At 48.0% G+C, this 22,986-nt stretch overlaps 1 protein-coding gene across 1 annotated transcript in view; it reads right to left on the bottom strand.

The window, feature by feature from the left end:
- HOATZ (HOATZ cilia and flagella associated protein) overlaps nt 1–21,057 on the bottom strand; it is a 69,491-nt gene extending 48,434 nt beyond the window's left edge. Inside the window, exons 1-3 of the mRNA XM_066606965.1 lie at nt 20,833–21,057; nt 18,229–18,264; nt 10,595–10,665 (exon numbers count right to left, since the gene is read on the bottom strand). Of these exons, the coding sequence (XP_066463062.1) occupies nt 10,595–10,665; nt 18,229–18,264; nt 20,833–21,013 (288 nt within the window). The 5' untranslated portion in view covers nt 21,014–21,057. The remainder of the gene's footprint in view (nt 1–10,594; nt 10,666–18,228; nt 18,265–20,832) is intronic.
- Between the last annotated feature and the right edge of the window lie 1,929 nt (nt 21,058–22,986).

Genomic DNA, 22,986 nt, shown 5'->3' with positions numbered 1-22,986 from the left:
GTGGTATTGGTATTCCCATCAGTTGGGTTAGGAACTCGTATGACCTCTTCCCAATACATGTGTACCATCGGGCAGTCCCATATTAGGTGGTTAAAGTTTGCGTTTGGTGCACGGCAGGGGTGACATTGGCTGGTAGCTGATCTATTCATTTTGTGGAGTCTAGTAGGTGTTAGCTAGCATTGATGCAGGATGTATAGTTGGGTTAGTTTATTATTTGCGGCTGGTGAGACCCCGGTGTATGTAGCCATCGCGGTCTCCCAGTCCTTATTAGTCAGTGTTGGGATAAGTTCTCTCCATCTTTCCAGCGCTGTCGTTTGTGTGCCGGGGGTCCTGGAGTGTAGCAGGTGAGTATATAGTGCCGAAATTAAGCCCCTGGGACCTTGTGTGTGCAGTATGCCTATTAATGGGTATGTTGAGAAGGGTCTCCTGGGTTCCGGAAATTGGGCTGTCAGCGCGTGTCTGAGTTGTAGGTATCTGAAAAAGCCTGCTCTAGGGACCTGGAATAATTGTTGCATTTGCTCGAATGAGACTAGTATTCCATCAATATATAGGTGTTCCAATGTGGTAATTCCCAGGTTTAACCAGAATTGTCTGCCTGGTAGGTTCAGTAGGTGCGGCAGCACTCTGTTGTTCCATAAGGGGGTCTCCAGGGGGGTGTCATCCCATCTAGTCAGTTGCCTACATGCCTTCCAGACATTTGTTGCAAGCCTGTGAATGGGCAGCATTTGTTTTGTCAACAGTCCTGGTGCCTCCAGAAGAATCCAGAGTGACGTCTCCGAGAGGAAGTACATCAGGTGGTGCTCGGAGTTCGGGAGGGGAGAGCCCGACAACCAGTAGCGTATATATCTGACTTGTCCCGCTAGGTAATTTATTTTGAAGTCCGGTAATGCCATCCCTGCTAGTTCTTTGGGTTTTTGTAGGGTCTCTATACGGAGTTTGGCTCTGGATTTCCCCCAGATGAATGAGGTTATTAATGAGTCAGTTTTTTTGAAGAATTTTTTGTTATAGTCGTTTCTGCGTGCTCTAACCGATATAGGTATTTGGGGAGTATTATAATTTTGATAAGGTTTATTCTACCTGCTACAGATAGGGGTAGAGGGCTCCAGGCTTTTAGTTTCAGTTGCAGGGTTGTCATTAGGGGTGCGATGTTTAGATCAAAGCTTTGGGTGTGGTCTCTGGTGATATAGATTCCTAAATATTTGAATTGGGGAACAATTTGCAGGTTATGGTATACTTCTCCCGTTCTCCACTCCTCTCCCCTCAGCGGCATAAGAGTAGACTTCTGCCAGTTGATACGTAGGCCTGAGAAATTCCCGAACTCGTCTATTTGAGAGATGGCCAGTGGTAGGGTGTGTTTGGGTTCTGACATATAGAGTATTATGTCATCTGCATATAGTCCTATCTTATCCTCTCTAGGTCCGATCTGGATCCCTTTGTATAGTGCGTGTTGTCTGATCTTTAGAGCCAGGGGTTCTATGGCAATTGCAAATAGAAGCGGGGAAAGTGGGCAGCCCTGACGGGTCCCCCTGTGGAGTGGGAAGGAGGTGGAGACCAGACCATTCGCCATTATCCTTGCCGTCGGCTCGCTGTATAGAATGGAGACCCATTTGATAAACGCCTCTCCGAATCCAAATTTCCGCAGGACCTCCATCAGGTATGGCCATTCTACTGAGTCAAATGCCTTGGCTGCGTCCAATGAGGCCAAGGCCCAGTTCGCTCTCCACCTCCACCCCACCTGCGTGATTACCTGCGTCCTTCTAATATTATCTGACGTGGACATTCCCGGAATGAAGCCCGATTGGTCTGGATGTATAATGTCTTTAATTACTTGGTTTAGCCTGGAGGCCAACACCTTGGTAAGGATTTTATAGTCCGTGTTTAAGAGGGAAATAGGCCTATATGACCCACATTCCTCTGGATTTTTGTCAGGCTTCAATATGAGAACTATATTAGCTTCGAGCATCGATTCTGGGAGGTGTTTTTTCTCAAATATATTTTCATATAGCGAGAGTAGTTGTGGTGTTATTTCTTCTCTGTATTGTAAGTAAACCTCTACTGGTATGCCGTCTGTACCCGGGGTCTTATTTTTTGCCATGTTCTCCATTGCCTCCCCTATCTCTTCTATTGTGATGGGGTCGTCTAGCAGGGATCTATGTGTTTCTTGTATTACTGGGAATGTTATACTGGTTAGGTAGGTCTCCAGCTCTGTTGGGGTGTAATTAGTTTGGGATTGGTATAGGTCAGAGTAAAGATGTTGGAATCTACTTAATATGTCTTTGGGGTCCGTGATTATTGTGCCCTCTGCTGATTGAATCCTTAGTATGGCCGGAGAGGTAGTCTCTTGTCGGGCCATGTATGCTAATAATTTGCTGGACTGGTTACCCAGTTCGAAGAAGGACTGGCGTGTAAAGAATAATTTCCTTTGGGCTTTCTCTTTTAAGTGTAACAAATACTCTCTGCCTGCTTGTAGCCATTTATCTCTTTTTGCGTTTGAGGGGTCAGATATGAATTCCTTTTCTAGTTGTCGGCATTGTTCCGCCAATTGTTCTTCCTTTGCTGTGGTTTTTTTGACGAAGGAGATTGAGGATTTAAAACATCTTCTAAGGTATGGTTTGAAGGCTTCCCAAACCAACATCCTATCTGGGCTCGCTTCGTGTGCTTCATAGTAAATTTGAATTTGGTCAACTATTCTATCATTTGGGCCAAGCAGTGACAGCCAAAACGGGTGTATTCGTTGCTTTCTGATAGCAGGAGAGCCTGGATTTTTGAGGGCCATACGAATTGGTGAATGATCTGATACCCCTCTTGGGAGGAATTCGATGTATTGAATTTTTGAAAATAGTGAGGGAGATCCAAATATGTAGTCTATTCGACTCAACGCATGATTATGGGCTGCGTGGCAGGAGAACTCCCTCCGGTGTGGGTGGAATATTCGCCACATGTCCAACCATCCCGTCACCGAGATCATAGAGGCTAGACGGGTTAGGCCCGTGTCTCCCGATCCCCGAGCACCACCCCCAAATCTGTCAAGGGTTGGGTCCATGACCATATTGATGTCTCCCATGCAGATAGTCGTTGCATCTGGTGAAAATGAGGCAAATTGTATGCCTTCTGCCAGAAGGGCTGTTGACGTTGATGGTGGATTATAGTAACATAGGAGTACATATAGATCGTTATTTATTTTGGATCTTACGAAGATAAACCTGCCCTCCGGGTCTCTTTTCAATTGTTCCACCTCCCATCTGAGTGATCTCTCTATCAGTAGTGACACCCCCCTGGAGTATGATGTGTGGTATGAATGTGCCGACCACTGGACCCATGGCTTCGACAGACATTTGGAAGTTTCAGGCGTAAGGTGGGTCTCCTGTGGGCACAGTACATGTGGTCGCCAGGAGCATATTAAGGAATTTATTGTGGTTCGCTTCCTGGGGGACCCCATGCCTCTGACGTTCCAGGACACGAAGGTTATCTCAGCCATTGGCGGAGGTGATTTGATTGAGTCCGGATAGAGTTTTTTATGGTATCATGGCCCCCAGGAAACCCCCCCGTCACACCTCACCATTTCTTTGTTACTTGTTATGCAATCACATTTCAGTACATTTACAGAAAAAACATTATCATTGAGCACCCGATGCATACAACTAAAAAACATTGCGGTAGTATATTACCAACTTGTAACTTCTATAACTTGTAATTAAACAGGTTTTGGTTACTGACTATGTCAATATTCGTGGCTAATTTTTACTCGGGGTAACCAACTTAGCATAGCTTCAACGTTCGCTATACTCGTGGTTCTGTTGGGTTGTTAAAGCAGTGGTGTGAGCCGACCATATTTCGTTTTATATTGGATAGGTGGACTCCCTTTCAGAGGGAGAGAGGAGGGGGGAGGAAGGGGGGGAGGAGGAGAGAGGGCTAATGGGGAGTAGAAGGGAGGGGTGGGGGTAGAGGTGGGAGTGGGTACTATGCCGGGGTCGGCCCGGAGGCTATGCTTCATCTTTGGTTTAATGGTTTGCAATATCATTAAGTGGTTTTAGTAACACATTTGTATATCACATGTAAGTCCCATCACCTAAAAGGGAGACAAGAAAGCGGTAAGGTTTTGTATACGTTACAGTCCTTCTGGTCGTCGTCTGGTGGTTAACCATTTTTCTGCTTCGGATGGTGAGGTGAAGAAACGGGTGCGCTCTCCGTCGATCACTCGCAGTCGCGCTGCATACACCATGGAATACGGGAGCTGTAAATCTCGAAGTTGCCTTTTGACGCTGAAGAATGACGCCCTTTGTTTTTGGAGGTCTGCCGAGAAATCCGGGAAAATGGATATTGTGGCGTTGTCGTGGCGTAGAGGTCCTCCTTTTCTGGCGGCTTGCAGAATAGTATCTCTGTCGCGGGAGTTGAGTAGTTTTGCTAGCAGAGGTCTGGGTGGGGCCCCAGGTATGGGCGGCTTCATTGGCACTTGGTGGGCTCGTTCGATAACGAAGATTTGTGATAGGTCAGCCTTGGGAAGAAGTGCGCGGATCCATTTCTCTAAGAATTCTTCGGGTCTCTGCCCCTCGGTTCGTTCTGGGAGGCCGACTATGCGCAGATTATTGCGTCTCGAGCGGTTTTCAAGGTCGTCCGCTTTTTGTCTCCAGTATTCGGCTTTTTGTGTGAGGTCTCTTATTGCGGCTGACATTGGGGAGATGGTATCATCTAGTGTGGATATTCTGTCTTCCGTATTTGTGACTCTTTCTCTCAGGTTTTGGAGGTCTTGTCTGAGGAGGCTTACATCCATTTTAACTTCGTCAATTTTACTGGTTAGAGTAGTCGTAGAGGTTTGGATTGCGGTTAACAGTTGCTCGGACAGCTGTTGTAGGGTTTGGACTGTCCCCTCCACTGGGCTTAAGTTGGTGCTTTTTGTCAGGGGGGGTGAGCCCCCTGGGGCCGGTGGTGTGGGGTTGGAGCCTGGGTCCTTGCGGGTTTCATTTCTGGAGAACGCCTTCAATTTATCAGCTGCGGCATTCTGCCTGGTAGGCCCCATGTTGCCCTCTCAGGATTGTTTGGTGGCGTGCTCAGTTGCTTTGTCTCAGGTTTGTTGTGTTAGATGCTGAGATGTCCGCTGGCGCGCTCTTCTTATGGCTTGTGTATCAATTCTATATGGCGCAGGGCTTGTATATATGGTGCTTCGCCCCTGTTTCGTTTGACTGCTATGCTTTATTAGCAGTGCCGGTTTGCCGCCGTTTGCGGGGTGGGGTTCTTCTGCAGGATCTGTGCCACCCTTTCCCTCTATTGGGGGTATTCTGTGGTTGTTTCTGTGCCCTCTTTCCTGGGTTTGGTGGGGAGGGGGGGGGGTCTGCTCCTGGACTCTGATTTGTGTAGGGTATAGTGGCTACTGCCCCTTCTCCCCAGCACTCACCGATTGCTGCTCCCGGTGTTACCTTTTTCTTTCCGTAAGGAGTTCTCTGCGCGCCCCCGCTGCTGAGCCTTTTTCCCTTCAGAGCTTGTCGGCTCCGTTCACAGGCCGGCTGTTGTGTCAATTGCGGCACCGCGGGTCCGCCGCTGGCGTCGCTATTGCCGCTGGTATTGCAGGTGCCTCACCGGGTGTCCGGCTCCTTCCCTCCCTGTGTCAGCGCAGGGGGGGGGGGGGGGTTGCTCCGGCGGTTGTTCGCTCGCCGGTAGTCTTTCCACAAGATGGCGGCGGCGGCTGCCGCTCCACGTGCTCGTTCTTACTGTGGGTGCCGTGTGGATACTGCGGTGCTCTGCGGTGTCGCCGGCGGTCCCGGTCTCCCCCTCACCTCTTTCTGTTGCGTGCAGCACCGGGTCCGCACCCCCGACCGCATTCTTTTAATAGATTATAATGAGAATGTAACCAAACCTCAATATGTACCTTTTACAAACTACTACTGTTACCAATGATCAATCAATGGGAGTCCTTTTATCTGCAGTGTACTTCACTCAGATCAATGGCTAAGCAATCATTTAAAGCTACATACCGGGACTTTACAAAGCCTCTGTTTAATTACACCGTTCAAAGTATTTAATATAACTTGGACATATGTCCATTAAAGTACTCAGTAGACCCTATATATCCCTCTGACAACGATCAATCTGGAAAGACAAATGCTGGCATCCCGGTTTTGATGTCTAATGATTTTCTTTCCAAGAAGATGAACTACAAATGGGTTTTCACGATTAATATTGATGCATGAGGACATGACTGGCATAACTACGGAATTGAAACAACAGGACTAGTCAAGAAACAAAGTCTCCACAATCAATTAAACATAACATCAAACATTAGTGGATTTTCATATGTCAGCTCTATTCCTTCTGATTAGCAAGCTGTCAACTACCGGTATAGTGACATATCAGCAAAACAGACCTATTTACAGATGCCCCAATAAGACAAATTCATCAATTTTTTGATGACATCCTTGTGTAGATATATATGACATCAGTAGGTCCTTTTTAACATCTATGTCATTCTGCATCGCAATGTAACGGTCAGTGAATTACTGAGAGCACAGATCCCATCTGGGTTCTCCCTCCTAACAGACCTGAATAGGAGTTAACCCACAAGAACCGTGTCTAGATCTGAATGAAGAAGAAACAAACATTAGAACATTTCCTATTTGAAAAATGCTTAAGGGGCCATACCAAGATGATAGGTTATCCCCCGTGTCCACAGGATACAGGATAGTCTGCTAAACAGGACTCCTCTGTCCCGACTGCATTTCACTGCGGGGGTCACTTATACCCCTGGAGTGACACCAGTATGAAGGAAGCACTGGAGAACATGCGTGGTTAGAGCGCCATTCATTTCAATGGGGCTGATGGAAATACCCAAGTGGGTGTTTCCACAATCCCACTGAAGGTGAATGGAGCGCAAGGGCACTCGCAAGACCAGCACTCAATTCAGTCTCCTTCTCACTGTGGGCGGATGCAAAAAAGGACACGGGACCCCCATTCGAGATTGGCACGGTGCTCAGTGTTGAAAAACTCAATTATGGCGTGCCAGGCAGGAAGAAAGACCTTATAACAGAATCTATGCTTTGTGATTTGTGTGGAGGGTGTTGGAAAACCCATCCAGTGTAATAAATATGTGATAACTGAGAGTCTGGACGGCACAAATACTTGTTTACTGCGCTGTAAGCACAATCACATTTCCAGTTGGAAGTGGCAAAGTAATATATAAAGCCTCGTGGTCGTAAGAAAATGATAGTTTCATGATTGGGTTAGTTTTCAATATAATATAGAAGTGACCTGGACGAACAGCTTTACAATTAGCCCCTCTCCCTCTCATCGGATCATAGTATATCTCTGGCAAACGCTGCCAGCAAATAGGAGATTGAAACCAACGCTGACCCCTTCATCCGCTGTCTGCTAGAGAGAAAACTCTATTAACTAGATACACTGGCACCATAAATCTGCTACTCCTGGTCTTTTATGTGCATGCAGTATTATGGTTTTTTATGTGCATACAGTATTATGGTCTTTATGTGCATGCAGTATTATGGTTTTTTATGTGCATGCAGTATTATGGTTTTCTACAGTGAAGGCGGTTTTTATGGTTTTAGCAAATAAATGTTATTCTTTGTATAATGAAAAGTTACAGAAAATGCAAATTTACTTTTTATATTCCGGTTTAAGATCTTTATTTTATTTGCTGTCATTCGATAAAATTCTTCATCGCTTCCTTCCAGCTGATACAAATCTGCCTTGGTCATGTGAGGGACACAGAGGCGCACCAGTGCTACTATAGCGCAAGGTCAAGACATTAAGGCCACCTTCATAAATGCCATAAACGCTGCGGATTTTACTATAAACGTACAAGCCATGTGGACACGATCTCCTTTACATAGAATGGTAAGTTTCCACATCGAATCAGCAGAGTTTTTGAAAATCCCTGTGGCTATTTAGGCTGCCTGTCCACGAGCGAGTTGTTATTGCGTTAATCCGGCGATAATCCGGCTGCGGGTAACGCAGCGAATGCTTTCCATAGGCTTACTATGGAAAGCGCAGCCCAATGTCCAGAAGCGGAGAAAAATAGCGATTCTCCGCTCGCAGGATTTGAATCACGGCATGCTGCGATTTTCCACGGTGAGCCTATCTATTAGATAGGCTCAGCACGGAGACCTGTTCGTGCTCCCCTGCGGCGAAATATCGCTATAAATATTCCGCCTCGGCAGTGGACAGGCAGCCTTATACTGCAATGTGGAAAAAGTTTTTTAAAAACTCTGCGCTCCTTAGGAAAAAAGGGTCTAGGTAGCCTTCATCATATATGGATAAACTTCCATTTGACAACAATACAATGTGTTTCGTCACTCACTGGCGACTTTATCAAGCAACTGGAATGCTTTGTATTGTGTCTATCTGAGCATATTACCCAGAAGAGCATGCATGGCCTTATAAATCTCCTCACTCGCCTTCTAGGTTCTCTACTCAAGGAGATACAATACTCCTCCCGCCTATTCCTGATAGATCACACCCTGTTATATAACTATATTAATAGACCGCATACTATAGTGTAGCAGTATATTTGCTGCGGGTTTTCTGCTGCGGAAAGTCTGCAACAGATATACTATATGTGAATGCACCCATACATTGTACTGTACGGTCTGATGGAAGAACAAGTGCTACACTCCCTCAGCCAATCAGGGGGAATTACACAACAGGCATACTATAGTATGCGGCCTATTAATACAGTTACATAACGGGGTGCGATCTATCAGGAATAGACGGGAGAAGTATTGTCTCTCATTGAGTAAAGCACCTAGAAGGTGAGTGAGGAGATTTATGGCCATGCATGCTCTTCTGGGTAATATGCAGATAAGGGAGATGGAAAAATGTCTCTACAGCCCCACCTATTGGATGGCAGCATTCCTGCAAATCAATGTCCGACCCTTTATACAGGTCTTAAAGTTTGGGAATTGAAAACCAATGGATCCCATTCAATTCCCAATCAGAACAATTTGCGCTACACTCCCTCAGTAGGTCTACTGGGACACCTAATATAGTAACATAGTATGTTAGGCCGAATGAAGATAATGTCCATCTAGTTCACCCTATTTCAACCTCCTTGTTGATCCAGAAGAAGGCAAAAACCCCAAGAGGCAGAAGCCAATTAGCCCTTTCGGGGAAAAAAATTCCTTTCAGACTCCCTAATGGCAGTCAGACTAATCCCTGGATCAACCTCTAATAGTTCCTACCTGTCTGTAAACCCAGATCAACAACCCGCTGGTCACCTAAAATTTATATCCTGTAATATCCTTCCGCTCTAGAAAGACATCTAGTCCCCTCGTCCTAGACTAACTCCTCTATGGATTTTGCCATCACCATGTCTGTAGGCAGAGAGTTCCACAGTCTCACTGCTCTTACAGTAAAGAACCCTTTTCTGTGGTGGCGAAACCTGCTTTCTTCTAGACGTAGCGGATGCCCTCTTGCTACCGTCGCAGTCCTGGGTATAAGCAGATCATAGGAGAGATCCCTGTATTGTCCCCTCATGTATTTATACATAGTTATTTAACATTATAAGCGCTGCGGAATAAGTTGGCGCTATACAAATAAAGATTATTATTATTATTATATTATTTGATCGCCCCTTAACCGTCTTTTTTCCACGGTAAATAGTCCCAGTTTGAATAGCCTCTCTTAGTATTCCTGTCCCTTCTTTCCATGTATTAGTTTAGTTGCCCTTCTTTGAACCCCCTCAAGCACTGTGACATCTTTCCTGAGCACCGGTGTCCAGAACTGTACACAGTATTCCACGTGAGGCCTGACAAGTGCCTCATATAGTGGGAGGATAATGTTCTCATCCCTCGCCCCTATACCTCTTTTAATGCACCCCAAGGCTCTATTTGCTTTTGCAGCAGCTGCCTGGCATTGGTTACTCCAGTTTAGTCTACAATCCTCTAGTACACCCAGGTTTTTTTCCATCTCACTTTTCCCTAGCAGTACCCCCTTAAGTGTATATTGGTGACATCCGTTTCTGCTGCCCATTTGCATAACCTTACATTTATCAATATTCAACTTCATTTGCCATTTTTCTGCCCAAGCCCCCAGCTTATCCAGGTCCGTTTGTAGCCGCACATTGTCCTCTGTTGCATTAATTATCTTGCATAATTGTGTCATCTGCGAATATTGATTTTACTGTGCAGCCCCTCTATCAGGTCGTTGATAAATATATTGAACAGAATGGGGCCTAGTACCGAACCCTGTGGCACCCTGACAGGGGTGTTAAATATTATCTATATATCTATATATATAAATTATTTGAAGACCTGTCACAAATTCAGTTACAACATGAGACAGAATAATGCCAAAGGAGAGTAAGTATTTGCTTGGATTTTCTACACTTACTGTCAAGTAAGTTGGGACCACATTGTGGTATGAGAGATAAGCCCAGGCAGTCTACTACTATCTTACTAGATCCAGGACAACTGATCAGTCTGAGCAATTGGATCACTAGAATCTGGTATTTGGTATCTGGTATGGTAGGTACCCCTCCCCCCCAATATAGCCCACATCCTGTGGATATGAAGGTCTAGGTGCGTCCCTGTGATTTACTGCACTTACAGACCTCAATCCTATTACATAGTAACATATGAACCGTACTTACTTTCTGCATATAAACGGATCGCTGCTCTGCGTCTTGCACTCTCTGTGCTTCCAGCAAAAAATATTCTGTCTCTGAAAAAGAAAACCTATTTTCTGATATAAGTTTAAAAAGGCGCTAGGCAAAAATAACGGATTAACGCAGCAGAATGCAAAATGTTACACGCAGAGATGTAAACCAATTTTGAACAGGGGATTAAAAGGAACCCGTCACCACGTTTGAGTCTTTAAACCTGCCTACAGCGGTAAAACAATTAAGTAGCGTACTAAAAATTATATCTTTCACCGTGTGCGCCAGACTTCGAGCGGAGGGGGCTCACACTTTATCCATATTACATTGCCAGAGAGGGGGCGGTGTTAAAAAAAGCCATTCGACAATGGCACAAAAAAGACATGGTAGACAAAACTCCTTAAAGTCCTTTTCCACAGTCTTATTTCAGGTCCATAATGAGTGCCAATCGACTAGAAAATAAGTTAAATCGCCACTTGTTTAAAGGGCCTTCATATAGGTCGATACAAAATATATGGGGAATGAATGATTGCTAAATAGAGATGAGCGAATGTACTCGTTTCGAGTAATTACTCGATCGAGCACCGTGATTTTCGAGTACTTCCGTACTCGGGTGAAGAGATTCGGGGGGCGCCGGGGGGCGGGGGGAGGCGTGGTGGAGCGGGGGGTAGCAGCGGGGAACAGGGAGAAGCTCTCTCTCCTTCTCCCCCCCCACTCCCCGCTGCAACCCCCCACTCACCCACGGCGCCCCCGAATCTTTTCACCCAAGTACGGGAGTACTCGAAAATCGCGGTGCTCGGGCGAAAAAGGGGCGTGGCCGAGTAGGCTCGCTCATCTCTATTGCTAATACAATCCATCATTCCTCATGCACTTGTCAGCAGCACACCCTGTTTACATGGAGATAAGCTGCCGATAGCAATGAACTTTGCAAAGTTGTGATCAATTAAAAAACGAGTGTTTGTTTGTTGGCTGACCACTTCCCCGTTTACATGGGACAATCCAGAATGAGCATTCATATGCAAAACTGTGTAAAAGGGGAAGCTGTCAGATTGAGGATGCCGTCCTATCTGCAGCCACAGGACTGCATGTTCACAGGTTCCCTTTAAGTAGGAGTGATCTACTTATAAACTGTGGGGTATTTTTATACTTACTGCTCTGCAGGGAATGTGAGAGAAAAAAAGTGGATTATACCCACCTGATAATCAGGTTTCCAGTAGTCTCCACGACAGCACCAATGAGATTGCCTCCTCCTGGTAGGACAGGAACATACTGAGAGGTTAAAAGCTCCCCCCCTTCCCCACTTTCCTCAGTGGATTCTAACGAATTGCCGGGGCAGGAGCTAAACTTAAAGGAGATGTCCCGAGGCAGCAAGTGGGTCTATACACTTCTGTATGGCCATAATAATGCACTTTGTAATGTACATTGTGCATTAATTATGAGCCATACAGAAGTTATAAAAAGTTTTATACTTACCTGCTCCGTTGCTGGCGTCCTCGTCTCCATGGTGCCGACTAATTTTCGCCCTCCGATGGCCAAATTAGCCGCGCTTGCGCAGTCCGGGTCTTCTCCTCTTCTCTATGGGGCTCCGTGTAGCTCCGCCCCGTCACGTGCCGATTCCAGCCAATCAGGAGGCTGGAATCGGCAATGGACCGCACAGAAGCCCTGCGGTCCATGAAGACAGAGGATCCCGGCGGCCATCTTCAGCAGGTGAGTATGAAGACGCCGGACCGCCGGGATTCAGGTAAGCGCTGTGCTGTTTGTTTTTTTAACCCCTGCATCGGGGTTGTCTCGCGCCGAACGGGGGGGGGGGGTTAAAAAAAAACAAACCCGTTTCGGCGCGGGACATCTCCTTTAAATTTCTTCCCCTAACCGGGGTTTTTTTATTTTTAAATTTATTATTTTATTTTTATAGGGCGGGAAAGGTACGGGTGCTGTCGTGGAGACTACTGGAAACCTGATTATCAGGTGGGTATAATCCACTTTTTCCCCCAGTCGTCTCCACGACAGCACCAATGAGACGTACCAACTAAAGTTTATTAGGGTGGGATCGCTGCCGAGAGGACTTTGCGGCCGAAGGCCATGTCCTCGTCCTGCTGCACTTTTACCCTATAGTGTTTAGTGAACGTGTGGGGTTTTTTCCAGACTGCGGCCTTGCAAATTTGCTCGACCGAGGCTGAACTGTGTTCGGCCCATGAGGACGCCACTGCCCTTGTGGAATGGGCCTTAAGAGCTAACGGGATCTCCTTCCCGAGGGCTTTATAGGATTCTATGATGGCCAGGCGGATCCACCTGGCTATGGACCTTTTCGCTGCTTTGCTACCCTTATTTGGTCCACTGAACTGGACGAACAGGTTGTCGTCCCGCCTCCAGTGGCTCGTTGTATCTATGTAGGTTAGGACTGCTCTCCTAACGTCCAGGCAGCTTAGGGTTCTTTCCTCCTCGTTTTTTGGGTTGCTGAAGAATGAGGGGATTATTATATCCTGGGACCTATGAAAATCTGACACTACTTTCGGCATAAAGGCCGGGTCTGTTTTAAATATTTGTTTGGTGTCTGCAATTTTCATAAACGGGTGGCGGATGGACAAGGCCTGTAGTTCGCTAACCCGTCTTGCGGATGAAATGGCTACTAGGAAGATGGTCTTGATTGTAAGCATTCTTATAGGTAGCGACTCGATCGGTTCGAATGGTACCGCTGTCATGGCCCCTAGAACCCAATTAAGGTTCCAGTCTGGGAACAGGTTTATGGGCCTAGGGCGTAATCTAGCTGCTGCTGTTAGGAACCTGTGGACCCATCTATCGTCTGCGAATTTTGTGTCGCAGATAGCGCTAAGGGCTGAAACTTGGACTTTTAGGGTGCTCGGGGAGAGGCCCATCTCTAAGCCCTCCTGCAGGAATTCTAAGATTAGCGGAGTGTCGGGGATAGAATCCCCGCGATCCCTTCCCTGTCTCCATGAGGAAAACTTTCTCCAGACCTTCTGGTAGATCAGGTGGGTCGTCTTTTTCCTACTGGACATTAGGGTTTCTACTACTTTCTCTGAGAATCCTTTCTTTCTTAGCGAGGATTCCTCAAGAGCCATGCCGTTAAATGGAGTTTGTCTAGGCCGGGGTGGTTCAGTGGCCCCTGCGATAGAAGATCCGTCCAGGTAGGGAAGGTGACTGGGTCCTGGACGCTCAGTGTTGTCAGAAGACCGAACCAGCTTCTTTTCGGCCAGAAGGGGGTCACTAGGATTAGCGTGCATCCCTGGGTTCTGAAGTGCTGTAAAACCCTGGGGATTAGTGGTATGGGAGGAAAGGCGTAGGCCAGTCCTTGTCCCCAGTCCTGGCCTAGGGCGTCTACCGCTATCGGATGATCTCCTGGCCGGAGGGAGAAAAAGTTGCCTACTTTTGTGTTCTCCCTGGTTGCGAAGAGGTCCAACTGTGGGGTCCCCCACCGGTTGGTTAAGATTCTGAATGCCTCTGGGGAGAGGGACCACTCTCCTGGGTCTATCTGCTTCCTGCTGAGGAAGTCTGCTTTTCCGTTTAGTGTCCCCTTTAAGTGGGTTGCCGTGATCGAGAGGATCCGGCCCTCCGCCCAGTGAAAGATTTTCTGTGCGATGCTTTGCAGTGGGGGAGATCTTGTGCCCCCTTGGTGTCGTATGTGAGCGACCGCGGTGACATTGTCTGACAGTATTTTTATGTGTTGGTTCTGTAGCGAGTTGCCCAACTGCTGTAGAACCTGCCAAACTGCCTGTAGTTCTCTGAAATTTGAGGACTGTTCTTTTATCCTCTGAGGCCAGGGACCCTGAAAGAATTGGTTCCCCACATGCGCTCCCCATCCACAGGCGCTTGCGTCTGTTGTGATGTGGATGGCTGGGTTTTGTAGCCAGTGAACCCCTCTCCGCAGGTTCTCTGGGGATGTCCACCAACGCAGGGATGTTTTTGCCCTGTTTGGGATGTACATCCTTGCCCCTAACGAGGACTGCCTTTTGTCCCACGAGGATAGGACTACGGCCTGCAGGGCTCTGGTGTGGGCCTGGGCCCATGCTACTCCTGGGATGCATGATGTCAAGCTCCCCAGGAGAGACATTGCCTCCCGAATTGTGCAGAATCGTCTTCGTAGGAAGGTTTTGACTATTCTGCGGATTTTTTGTATTCTCTCCTCGGGTAGGTAGGAGCATTGCGATTCTGAGTCGAGAGTTATTCCCAGAAACGTCTTCTGCTTGCCGGGATCTAGGCTGGATTTTTCCCAGTTTATAATCCATCCCAATGATTGGAGAAGTTGTAGCACTGTCTCCAGGTGTTTGGTTAGGAGTTTTTTGGACTCTGCTATTAATAGAATATCGTCCAGGTACGGTACTACTAGGATCGATTTTTCTCTCAAGTGGGCGGCTACCTCTGCCATAATCTTGGTAAAGATTCTGGGAGCTGAGGATATCCCGAAGGGCAGGCATCTGAACTGGTGGTGCTCTATTCTTCCGCCCATGTCCACTGCGAACCGCAGGTATTTCTGTGAATCTTTGTGGATCGGGATGTGAAAATAAGCGTCCTTTAGATCGATGGACGCCATGTAGGCTCCTCTGGGGATCAACTTTATTGTCGAGGAGATGGTCTCCATTTTGAATCTCCTGTATCGGACGCAGGTGTTCAGGTCTTTCAGGTTTATTATCGTCCGGTGTTTCCCGCCGGGTTTTTTTACTAAAAAGAGCCTGGAGTAATAGCCCTGGGTTTCCTCGTTTCGCGGTACGGGAGATATTGCGTTTAACCGTTGCAAGTCGCGCACGCTTCGCCCTAGTAAATGTAGCTGTTTTTTTGGGGCTCGCGTGGTAATAAATTTCCTTCTGGGGATGGACACCAGCTCTATCTGGTATCCGTACTGTAGGATTTTTGGGATCCATGGGCCCCCGCAGATTGCGGCCCATTGATCCACAAAGCTCCCCAGCCTTGCCCCTACGGGGATGGCGTCAGGGTCTTTGCTTCGGCTCCCCCTGGTGGGGGTTGAAGAGGATATTCCTTCCTCTGCCCCCCTTGGGGTAACTCCAGCGGCCTGTCTTGCCCTTGCCTCGGTAGGCCTCGGGCTGCTGCATTGGGGCCCGGGGAAAGGTCTTCACTCTCTGTGGTTTTTCCTCAGGGAACCCTTTTTTCCTGTCGGCCGCCTTCTCTAGAATTTTATCTAGGTCCGGTCCGAATAGAAATTGGCCGTAGAATGGGAGGGCACACAATTTGTTTTTCGAGGCCAGGTCGCCTGACCATGATCTCAGCCATAACACCCTTCTGGCTGAGTTAGCGCGGGCTGTGGCTTTTGCTGAGAGTTTGACGGTCTCGGCCGCGGCGTCCGCTAGGAAGTTAGTGGCCATGCGCAAGATGGGAAGGGAGTTAAGGATCTGATCTCTTGGTGTTTTGTTGGTCAGGTGTAGTTCCAGCTGCTCTAACCATACCCCCAGGGTCCGCGCCACGCAAGTGGCTGCGATCCCTGGCCTAAGGATGTTTGCCGCTGCCTCCCATGATTTCTTTAGGAGTCCCTCTGCCTTGCGATCCATGGGGTCTTTTAGCTGTGCGGCATCCTCAAAGGGAAGAGTCGTCCTCTTGGCTACCTTGGCCACCGGGACGTCTACCTTAGGTATTTCGTCCCAGCTTGCGCAAGCTTCCTCCTCCAGGGGGTATCTCCTTTTTACGCCTCGAGCGGAGAAGGAACCTGCGTCTGGTTTACTCCACTCTCTCTGAATTATTTTAGAGATGTTTTTGTGGACCGGGAAGGTATGTTTGCGCCTCTCCCCAAGTCCACTGAATATCTCATCCTGTCGGGTCCGCGGCTCTCTGGGCTGTTCTATTTTTAACGTAGCCCTGACTGATTTAATTAGTTCCGTCAACTCGTCTTGATGGAACAAATATTTCCTGTAGTCCTCCTCCTCTGAGGACTCTTCGGCCGCCTGTTCCTCTTGCTCTGATCCGATGGAATTCTCGGAATCAGAAGGCTCCTCGGGAACATATGCCTTTCTTTGGCGTTTCGCTGGCGGTGCCGGCAGTGACGTTAGAGCTGATCGAACTTCCTCCTTCACCAGCTTCCTAACGTCATCCAGGAATCCCCCCGATTCCTCTCTGACTAGCCTAGCCACGCATGCCTTGCATAGAGGCCTCTGATACGTGGCTGGTAGTCTCGTCCCGCATTCCACGCATTTTCGCAGTTTTGTTCTGGGGGGGATGTCTTTTTTATCCCCCTGACAAACAAAGCATTTTTGCGGGTAAACATGCAATTTTTCCATATACAGCATACTGGATATTTGCATTGTATTTTTGCCGCACTGGCTACTTACAGCCGCTGAGGCTGAGGTTTCAGCTGTCTCTGGGGCTGGAGCACTCATCTTTATACCAGTGCTGCAGACACCTTGCGACCTGTAGTGCTGGTGTTCTGGCTTCTCTCAGGTTCCTATTTGAATTTTCGCGCTCCTGCGCTAAGCCCCGCCCCCTCCGCTCCTAATGCAGACGCGATGACGTCATCGCGCTGGACGTAAGATGCGGCCCCCCGCCCCCTGCCGTCAAAGGGCTTCCTGGAGCGCCGCGCTGTAATTTCTGCCGGAGGACGAGGGGGACTGAGGCTCCCGCTTTGAACCCCCCATGGGCCGCCGCGGGAGGAACCTGGCCCGGGGGTTACCACCCTGATGTGGCGTCCCGGGAGTCGTCTGGCTGCGAAGGGATGACAGGGTGAGCCACTGCCTTCCGATCCGCCTGTATACTTTCGCTGGCTTCTCCACCAGCTCCTCTCATAGATCCTGCCTCCTGGCAGGACAGGAAGACACTGAGGAAAGTGGGGAAGGGGGGGAGCTTTTAACCTCTCAGTATGTTCCTGTCCTACCAGGAGGAGGCAATCTCATTGGTGCTGTCGTGGAGACGACTGGGGGAAAAAATGTTTTCTACCTCATTGGGGATTTTTGCCTTTCTCTGGATCAACATGAGGAAGGAGAGGAGGGGAGGGGCAATAGACATACGTCCATCTAGTGCAGCCCAAAATACTATATTACTATAAAGTGACATGCTACGGATTAAAAATTCTCAGTAGAGGTCAATTTACACTGCGTTATTGTTCTCGCAGTTTGTGGATGACTGCTGGGGATTTGCCGCTACGTGTGAACACACAGTGCTCTTACTGAGGGTAACTGCAAGTGGCGCCCAAGAGTCTCCGGCAAATACCGGTAGCATCAGCAGAGCTTGGAGTGCGCACTTTCATATGCATTGGCATGCCCTATTTTTCATCCGTGGAACGGACTGGAGGACTTGCCACGTAGACCACGAGTCTGTGCTAAGAAATGTCCATTACCTAATAGGCTAGAATGGGGTTGTGTGGGGTCTGTGGAATTCCATAGACAGCACATTGCACAAAATTAGTTAGTGTACACCTAGACTTACGCCGGGCGCACACCAACGGGTCGGATTGCGCTTGTGGATATCCACAGCAGAAAATCTGAGAATGATTGTGCAAACGAAGAGAAAGAGATAACCAAGAGCCTGCAAGGGTGAGCTGTTCCGCACAGATCATCCCTAGCTGCCAGCGGATACGGTTCTGAACATTGCTTGCACGCAGCGGCTCTGCTTGGCCATAGATCTACGCATGCGGTACCATCATTCCAATAACGAAGCCTGCATTCTATACTCACTGAGATCCTCCAGTTCCTGCCAGCTGTAATTCTTTCCTTGTAATTAAAATGAAAAAGACAAATAAATAAGTTAGTCAATGAGAACGAACCCTAAAAAACACTCTACCAACAATACATCAAGCCTTGCTCCACCCCCCGATGATACCACCACAATACATCAGGCCTTGCTCCACCCCCCCAATGATGCCCCTGCAATACATCAGGCCTTGCTCCACCCCCCGATGATGCCCCCGCAATACAGCAAGCCTTGCTCCACCCCTCGATAATGCCCCCGCAATACATCAAGCCTTGCTCCACCCCCCCCCCGATGATACCACCACAATACATCAAGCCTTGCTCCACCCCCCCGATGATACCCCCGCAATACATCAGGCCTTGCTCCACCCCCCCAATGATGCCCCCGCAATACATCAAGCCTTGCTCCCCCCCCGATGATGCCCCCGCAATACAGCAAGCCTTGCTCCACCCCCCGATGATACTCCCGCAATACATCAAGCCTTGCTCCACCCCCCGATGATGCCCCCACAATACATCGAGCCTTGCTCCGCCCCCACGATACATCGAGCCTTGCTCCACCCCTCCTGATGATGCCCCCACAATACATCAAGCCTTGCTTCACCCCCTCCAATGATGCCCCCACAATACATCAAGCCTTGCTCCACCCCCCCGATAATGCCCCACAATACATCAAGCCTTGCTCCACCCCTCCCGATAATGCCCCACAATACATCAAGCCTTGCTCCACCCCTCCCGATAATGCTCCACAATACATCAAGCCTTGCTCCACCCCTCCTGATAATGCCCCACAATACATCAAGCCTTGCTCTACACTTCCCGATGATGCCCCCACAATACATCAAGCCTTGCTCCACCCCTCCCGATGATGCCCCCACAATACATCAAGCCTTGCTCCACACCTCCCGATGATGCCCTCGCAATACATCCACGCCTTGCTCCACCCCCCGATGATGCCCCCGCAATATATCCACGCCTTTCTCCACCCCCCCGATGATGCCCCCGCAATACATCCACGCCTTGCTCTACCCCCCCGATGATGCCCCCGCAATACATCAAACGTTGCTCCACCCCCCAATGATGCCCCCGCAATACATCAAGCATTGCCCCACCCCCCGATGATGCCCCCGCAATACATCAAGCCTTGCTCCACCACTCGATGATGCCCCCGCAATACATCAAGCCTTGCTCCACCACTCGATGATGCCCCCGCAATACATCAAGCGTTGCTCCACCCCCCGATGATGCCCCCACAATACATCAAGCCTTGCTCCACCACTCGATGATGCCCCCGCGATACATCAAGCGTCGGCTCCACCCCCCGATGATGCCCCCGCAATACATCAAGCGTCGGCTCCACCCCCCGATGATGCCCCCGCAATACATCAAGCCTTGCTCCACCCCCCGATGATGCCCCCACGGATGCCGCTGCACTCACCATTGTACAGCACTGGAAATGTGACTTTTCATTTATAATAAACCATTATATGGGATCATTTAGTAAAAGCCATGTATATTGATCCCTTTATGTATTCCTGACAAGGCGGTTTCAGCTCAAGTGTCATTTTCGTGACCTCGGAGGCTGATGAGAGGATTAATGATGAAGCGCGGCTAGAGGAGCCCATTGATCGGGGCGGTCAGACTGGGCGATTTCTGCATACACTGTCAGCCTCATCTTCGTAGCCCCATATTGGGAGGGGAATCAATAATCATTATAATGCTTGGGTATATATTTGCAAACTTAAAGCTAAAAGGGGCATCAGTTGGGCTCTCTTGCTTTTTTTTGGATGCGTGAAAAAACGTAAATACGTATGCAATATGAACATAAACAACGAGCACCAAAGGGGCTCAAAGGTGAGGAAACGGAGTTACGCAGCGCGCACTTTTGTAGATCGTTCTGCACCAATTTCGCAGAGACACGACGCAAAAACGGGCCACCGGTCAGTATGACACCCATATTCCCCCCCTCCCCCCATATAGCGGTTTACAGACTTTGGCCAGATGTTGCGCAGTATAAAATCCGTACAGTATTTTGGTAGATCGCGGCCAAAGCGGCGTTATGATGTGGATTCACTGTGGAATTCAACCCTTCATTTGATTAGGAGAAATCTGCGCAGAAGATGACGGGTTTGGATCTAAAAATCCGCATTGCAGAACAGTTTACATGGCAGATTGTGTTTTGAGATTTCCTGCAGATCTCATCCATGCTGCGTTTACCACAAAACACAAAATCCGCAGCATTACACTACATGCGGACGAAGCGTAATTGTCCCGCAGTCTGCAGCGTAGCATGTAATGCGCCGGGTCACAGCATTCGCCGTGCAGCAGTACTGCGCCGGGCACATGGGACTGCTCGCCTATAGGAATAATGGAGTTTTATCACAATTTTGTTCCTTTTTTTTTAAATTAACCTCATGGATGTCACGTTACTTCCTGGAAAAGTCTCTGTTGCCCGTAGCAACCAATCACTGCGCAGCTTCTTGTTTACCACAGCGATGTAAGAAATGGACGCTGCGCTGTGATTGGTTGCTATGGGCAACCAACACTGCTAGACATGCGCAGTACGACCCCTCCTAGCTGCGCACTTACGAGGCCCGGCCTCCCCGGCAACTCTCAGCCTCTGCTCCACGTCCCCGGACACCAGCCGGGACTCCAGCGGCGGCTGCAGGGTGATGGAGTTCCAGAAGATCTTGCTGCACATCACGTCGTGCTCGGCAGAACCGGCGAATACCGTGTAGTCGTCACATCCCAGCTCCGCCTCGTCGGCCATGCCGCAGTACTTAGATGGGAATATTCGTCGCCATGGAAATGAAACGCCGCGCAGGCGCAGAGTGAGGCGGGGAAACAAACTAGATCAGATGACTGCTGCAGTACTGAGCTTGGGCAGCTAGAGGGCGCTGATACTGTGGAATGTGGGGAAATTCTGTGCAGGGAGACTGATGACTAGTGGGATGGGGAGGTAAGGGGTGCACTGCAGAGGGGAGCAGAATGGCGGAGGCGGTACTGGAGGATAAGGACGTTCTTGAAAACTGAATGTGGCATACAGTGGGATATATATATATATATATATATATATATATATATATATATATATATATATATATATATATATATATATATATATATATATATATATATATATATATATAATCCGTTTTTCACCAGAATTGTAGTTTTGGCACAAAATTCCGATTTTTCTTTTTAGCATTTTTGCTGGTCCCTGACATTTTTTGTAAAACAGTGGGCAAGGGTTATTATTAAAGGGGCATTCTGCTAAGGGGACTTTTTTTCTGTTTTCATCCATCCACCGCGCCAGGCTTCTGATACAGCTTTGTAAACAGGAGTATGCATCGTACTAAAACCCATCAATGGCCGCTGTTAAAAGGCCTAGGGGGGTCACTAAGGGGTTAAAATAAGAGGCCTCCATTTTTTGCAGTGCTTTATTTTTCTCAGTTGGAAGAAGATAAAACACATTTATCAAAAGTTTGAGAAACTTGTTCCTCTGAAAAAGCAGACATCGTTTCTGGCTTTTCTTGATAAATAAGCCCACTAAGTTATGCCCCTCAGTGCTGGAATCAGCTGCTGGGAAAATGTAGGAACTTTTAAAAAAGTCACAAATGCTAAAAGATAAAAAAAAAACATTGCCACAAAAAGCACCTGAGAGCGGTTTGCAGAATCGCGTCTTTCCGTGTGGTTTTTTTGTAGAGAATAACGCCGCAGCCGAAAGTCAGCTGGAGGTCAGTAAGGACATAAGAAACTCTCTACGAATGGCGCGCTTTATTTTGTGTGGCACCAAGAGAAAAACGAAAAACGGACAAGTAAGGGCCTATTCAGACGGGCATATGTCATATGTATGGAATGTGCGGCCCCCATCAATATGGCCACCTGCAGTGAGCAGTGCGACTCACCTTCTTCCGCGTCTTCCATCTCTGCTATGCGTCGGCGCATGCGCAGAGAGGTGCCGGCCCGTCACCACTGACATTTCTGTGCGGGCCTCTGTGAGACCCGCACAGAAATAGAGCATGCCGCGATTTGTTTTCAGCACGCGTTTTTACACGTACAAATGATGGCTGTCTGCCTAAGATTGCGTTATCTAATGCAATCCTATGGCAGCGGGCACAGGCAAAAAAAACCCCAACATTCCACCATCTTTCACTGCGTCTTGTTTCTACGGCGCACAAACGGCAACATAAATGACAGGATAACTTTATTCTATGGGTCGGTACGATTACTATGACACCAAACTTGTAGAGTTTTTTTTTTACTATACTCCTGTTTTTCTTTTTAAAGACATTTAATTTTTTTCAGTTATTTTCTGCGGACATCTTCTGCGCGCAATAACTTTTTTATTTTTCCGTCGACGTAGTTCAGCGATGGCTCATTTTTTGCGGGATGCCCTGTATTTTCCATTAGTACTAATTTGGAATAAATATGACTTTTTGATCATTTTTTATTGTGCTTTTTCTGGGCGACAGGGTGACTCAAAAAGTTCATTTCTGGCGTTCTTTATTTTTTTCAGACGACGTTCACCGTGTGGGATAAATAATGTGCTACTTTGATAGATCGGACTTTTACGGACGCGGTGACACCAAATATGTATTTTTATTTTATGATTTAGATTTTTTAATTACAGATATGGCAAAAGGGGGGTAATTTAAACTTTTATTACTTTTTTTTTAGAATTAAAAATCTTTTTTTACTTTACTTTTCAGCCCCCCTGGGGGACTACAACATGCGATGCTT

The sequence above is a fragment of the Eleutherodactylus coqui genome, chromosome 6 (assembly GCF_035609145.1).
Source record: "Eleutherodactylus coqui strain aEleCoq1 chromosome 6, aEleCoq1.hap1, whole genome shotgun sequence".
Lineage (NCBI taxonomy): Eukaryota > Metazoa > Chordata > Amphibia > Anura > Eleutherodactylidae > Eleutherodactylus > Eleutherodactylus coqui.
This window is presented reverse-complemented; position numbering and strand designations above follow the sequence as displayed.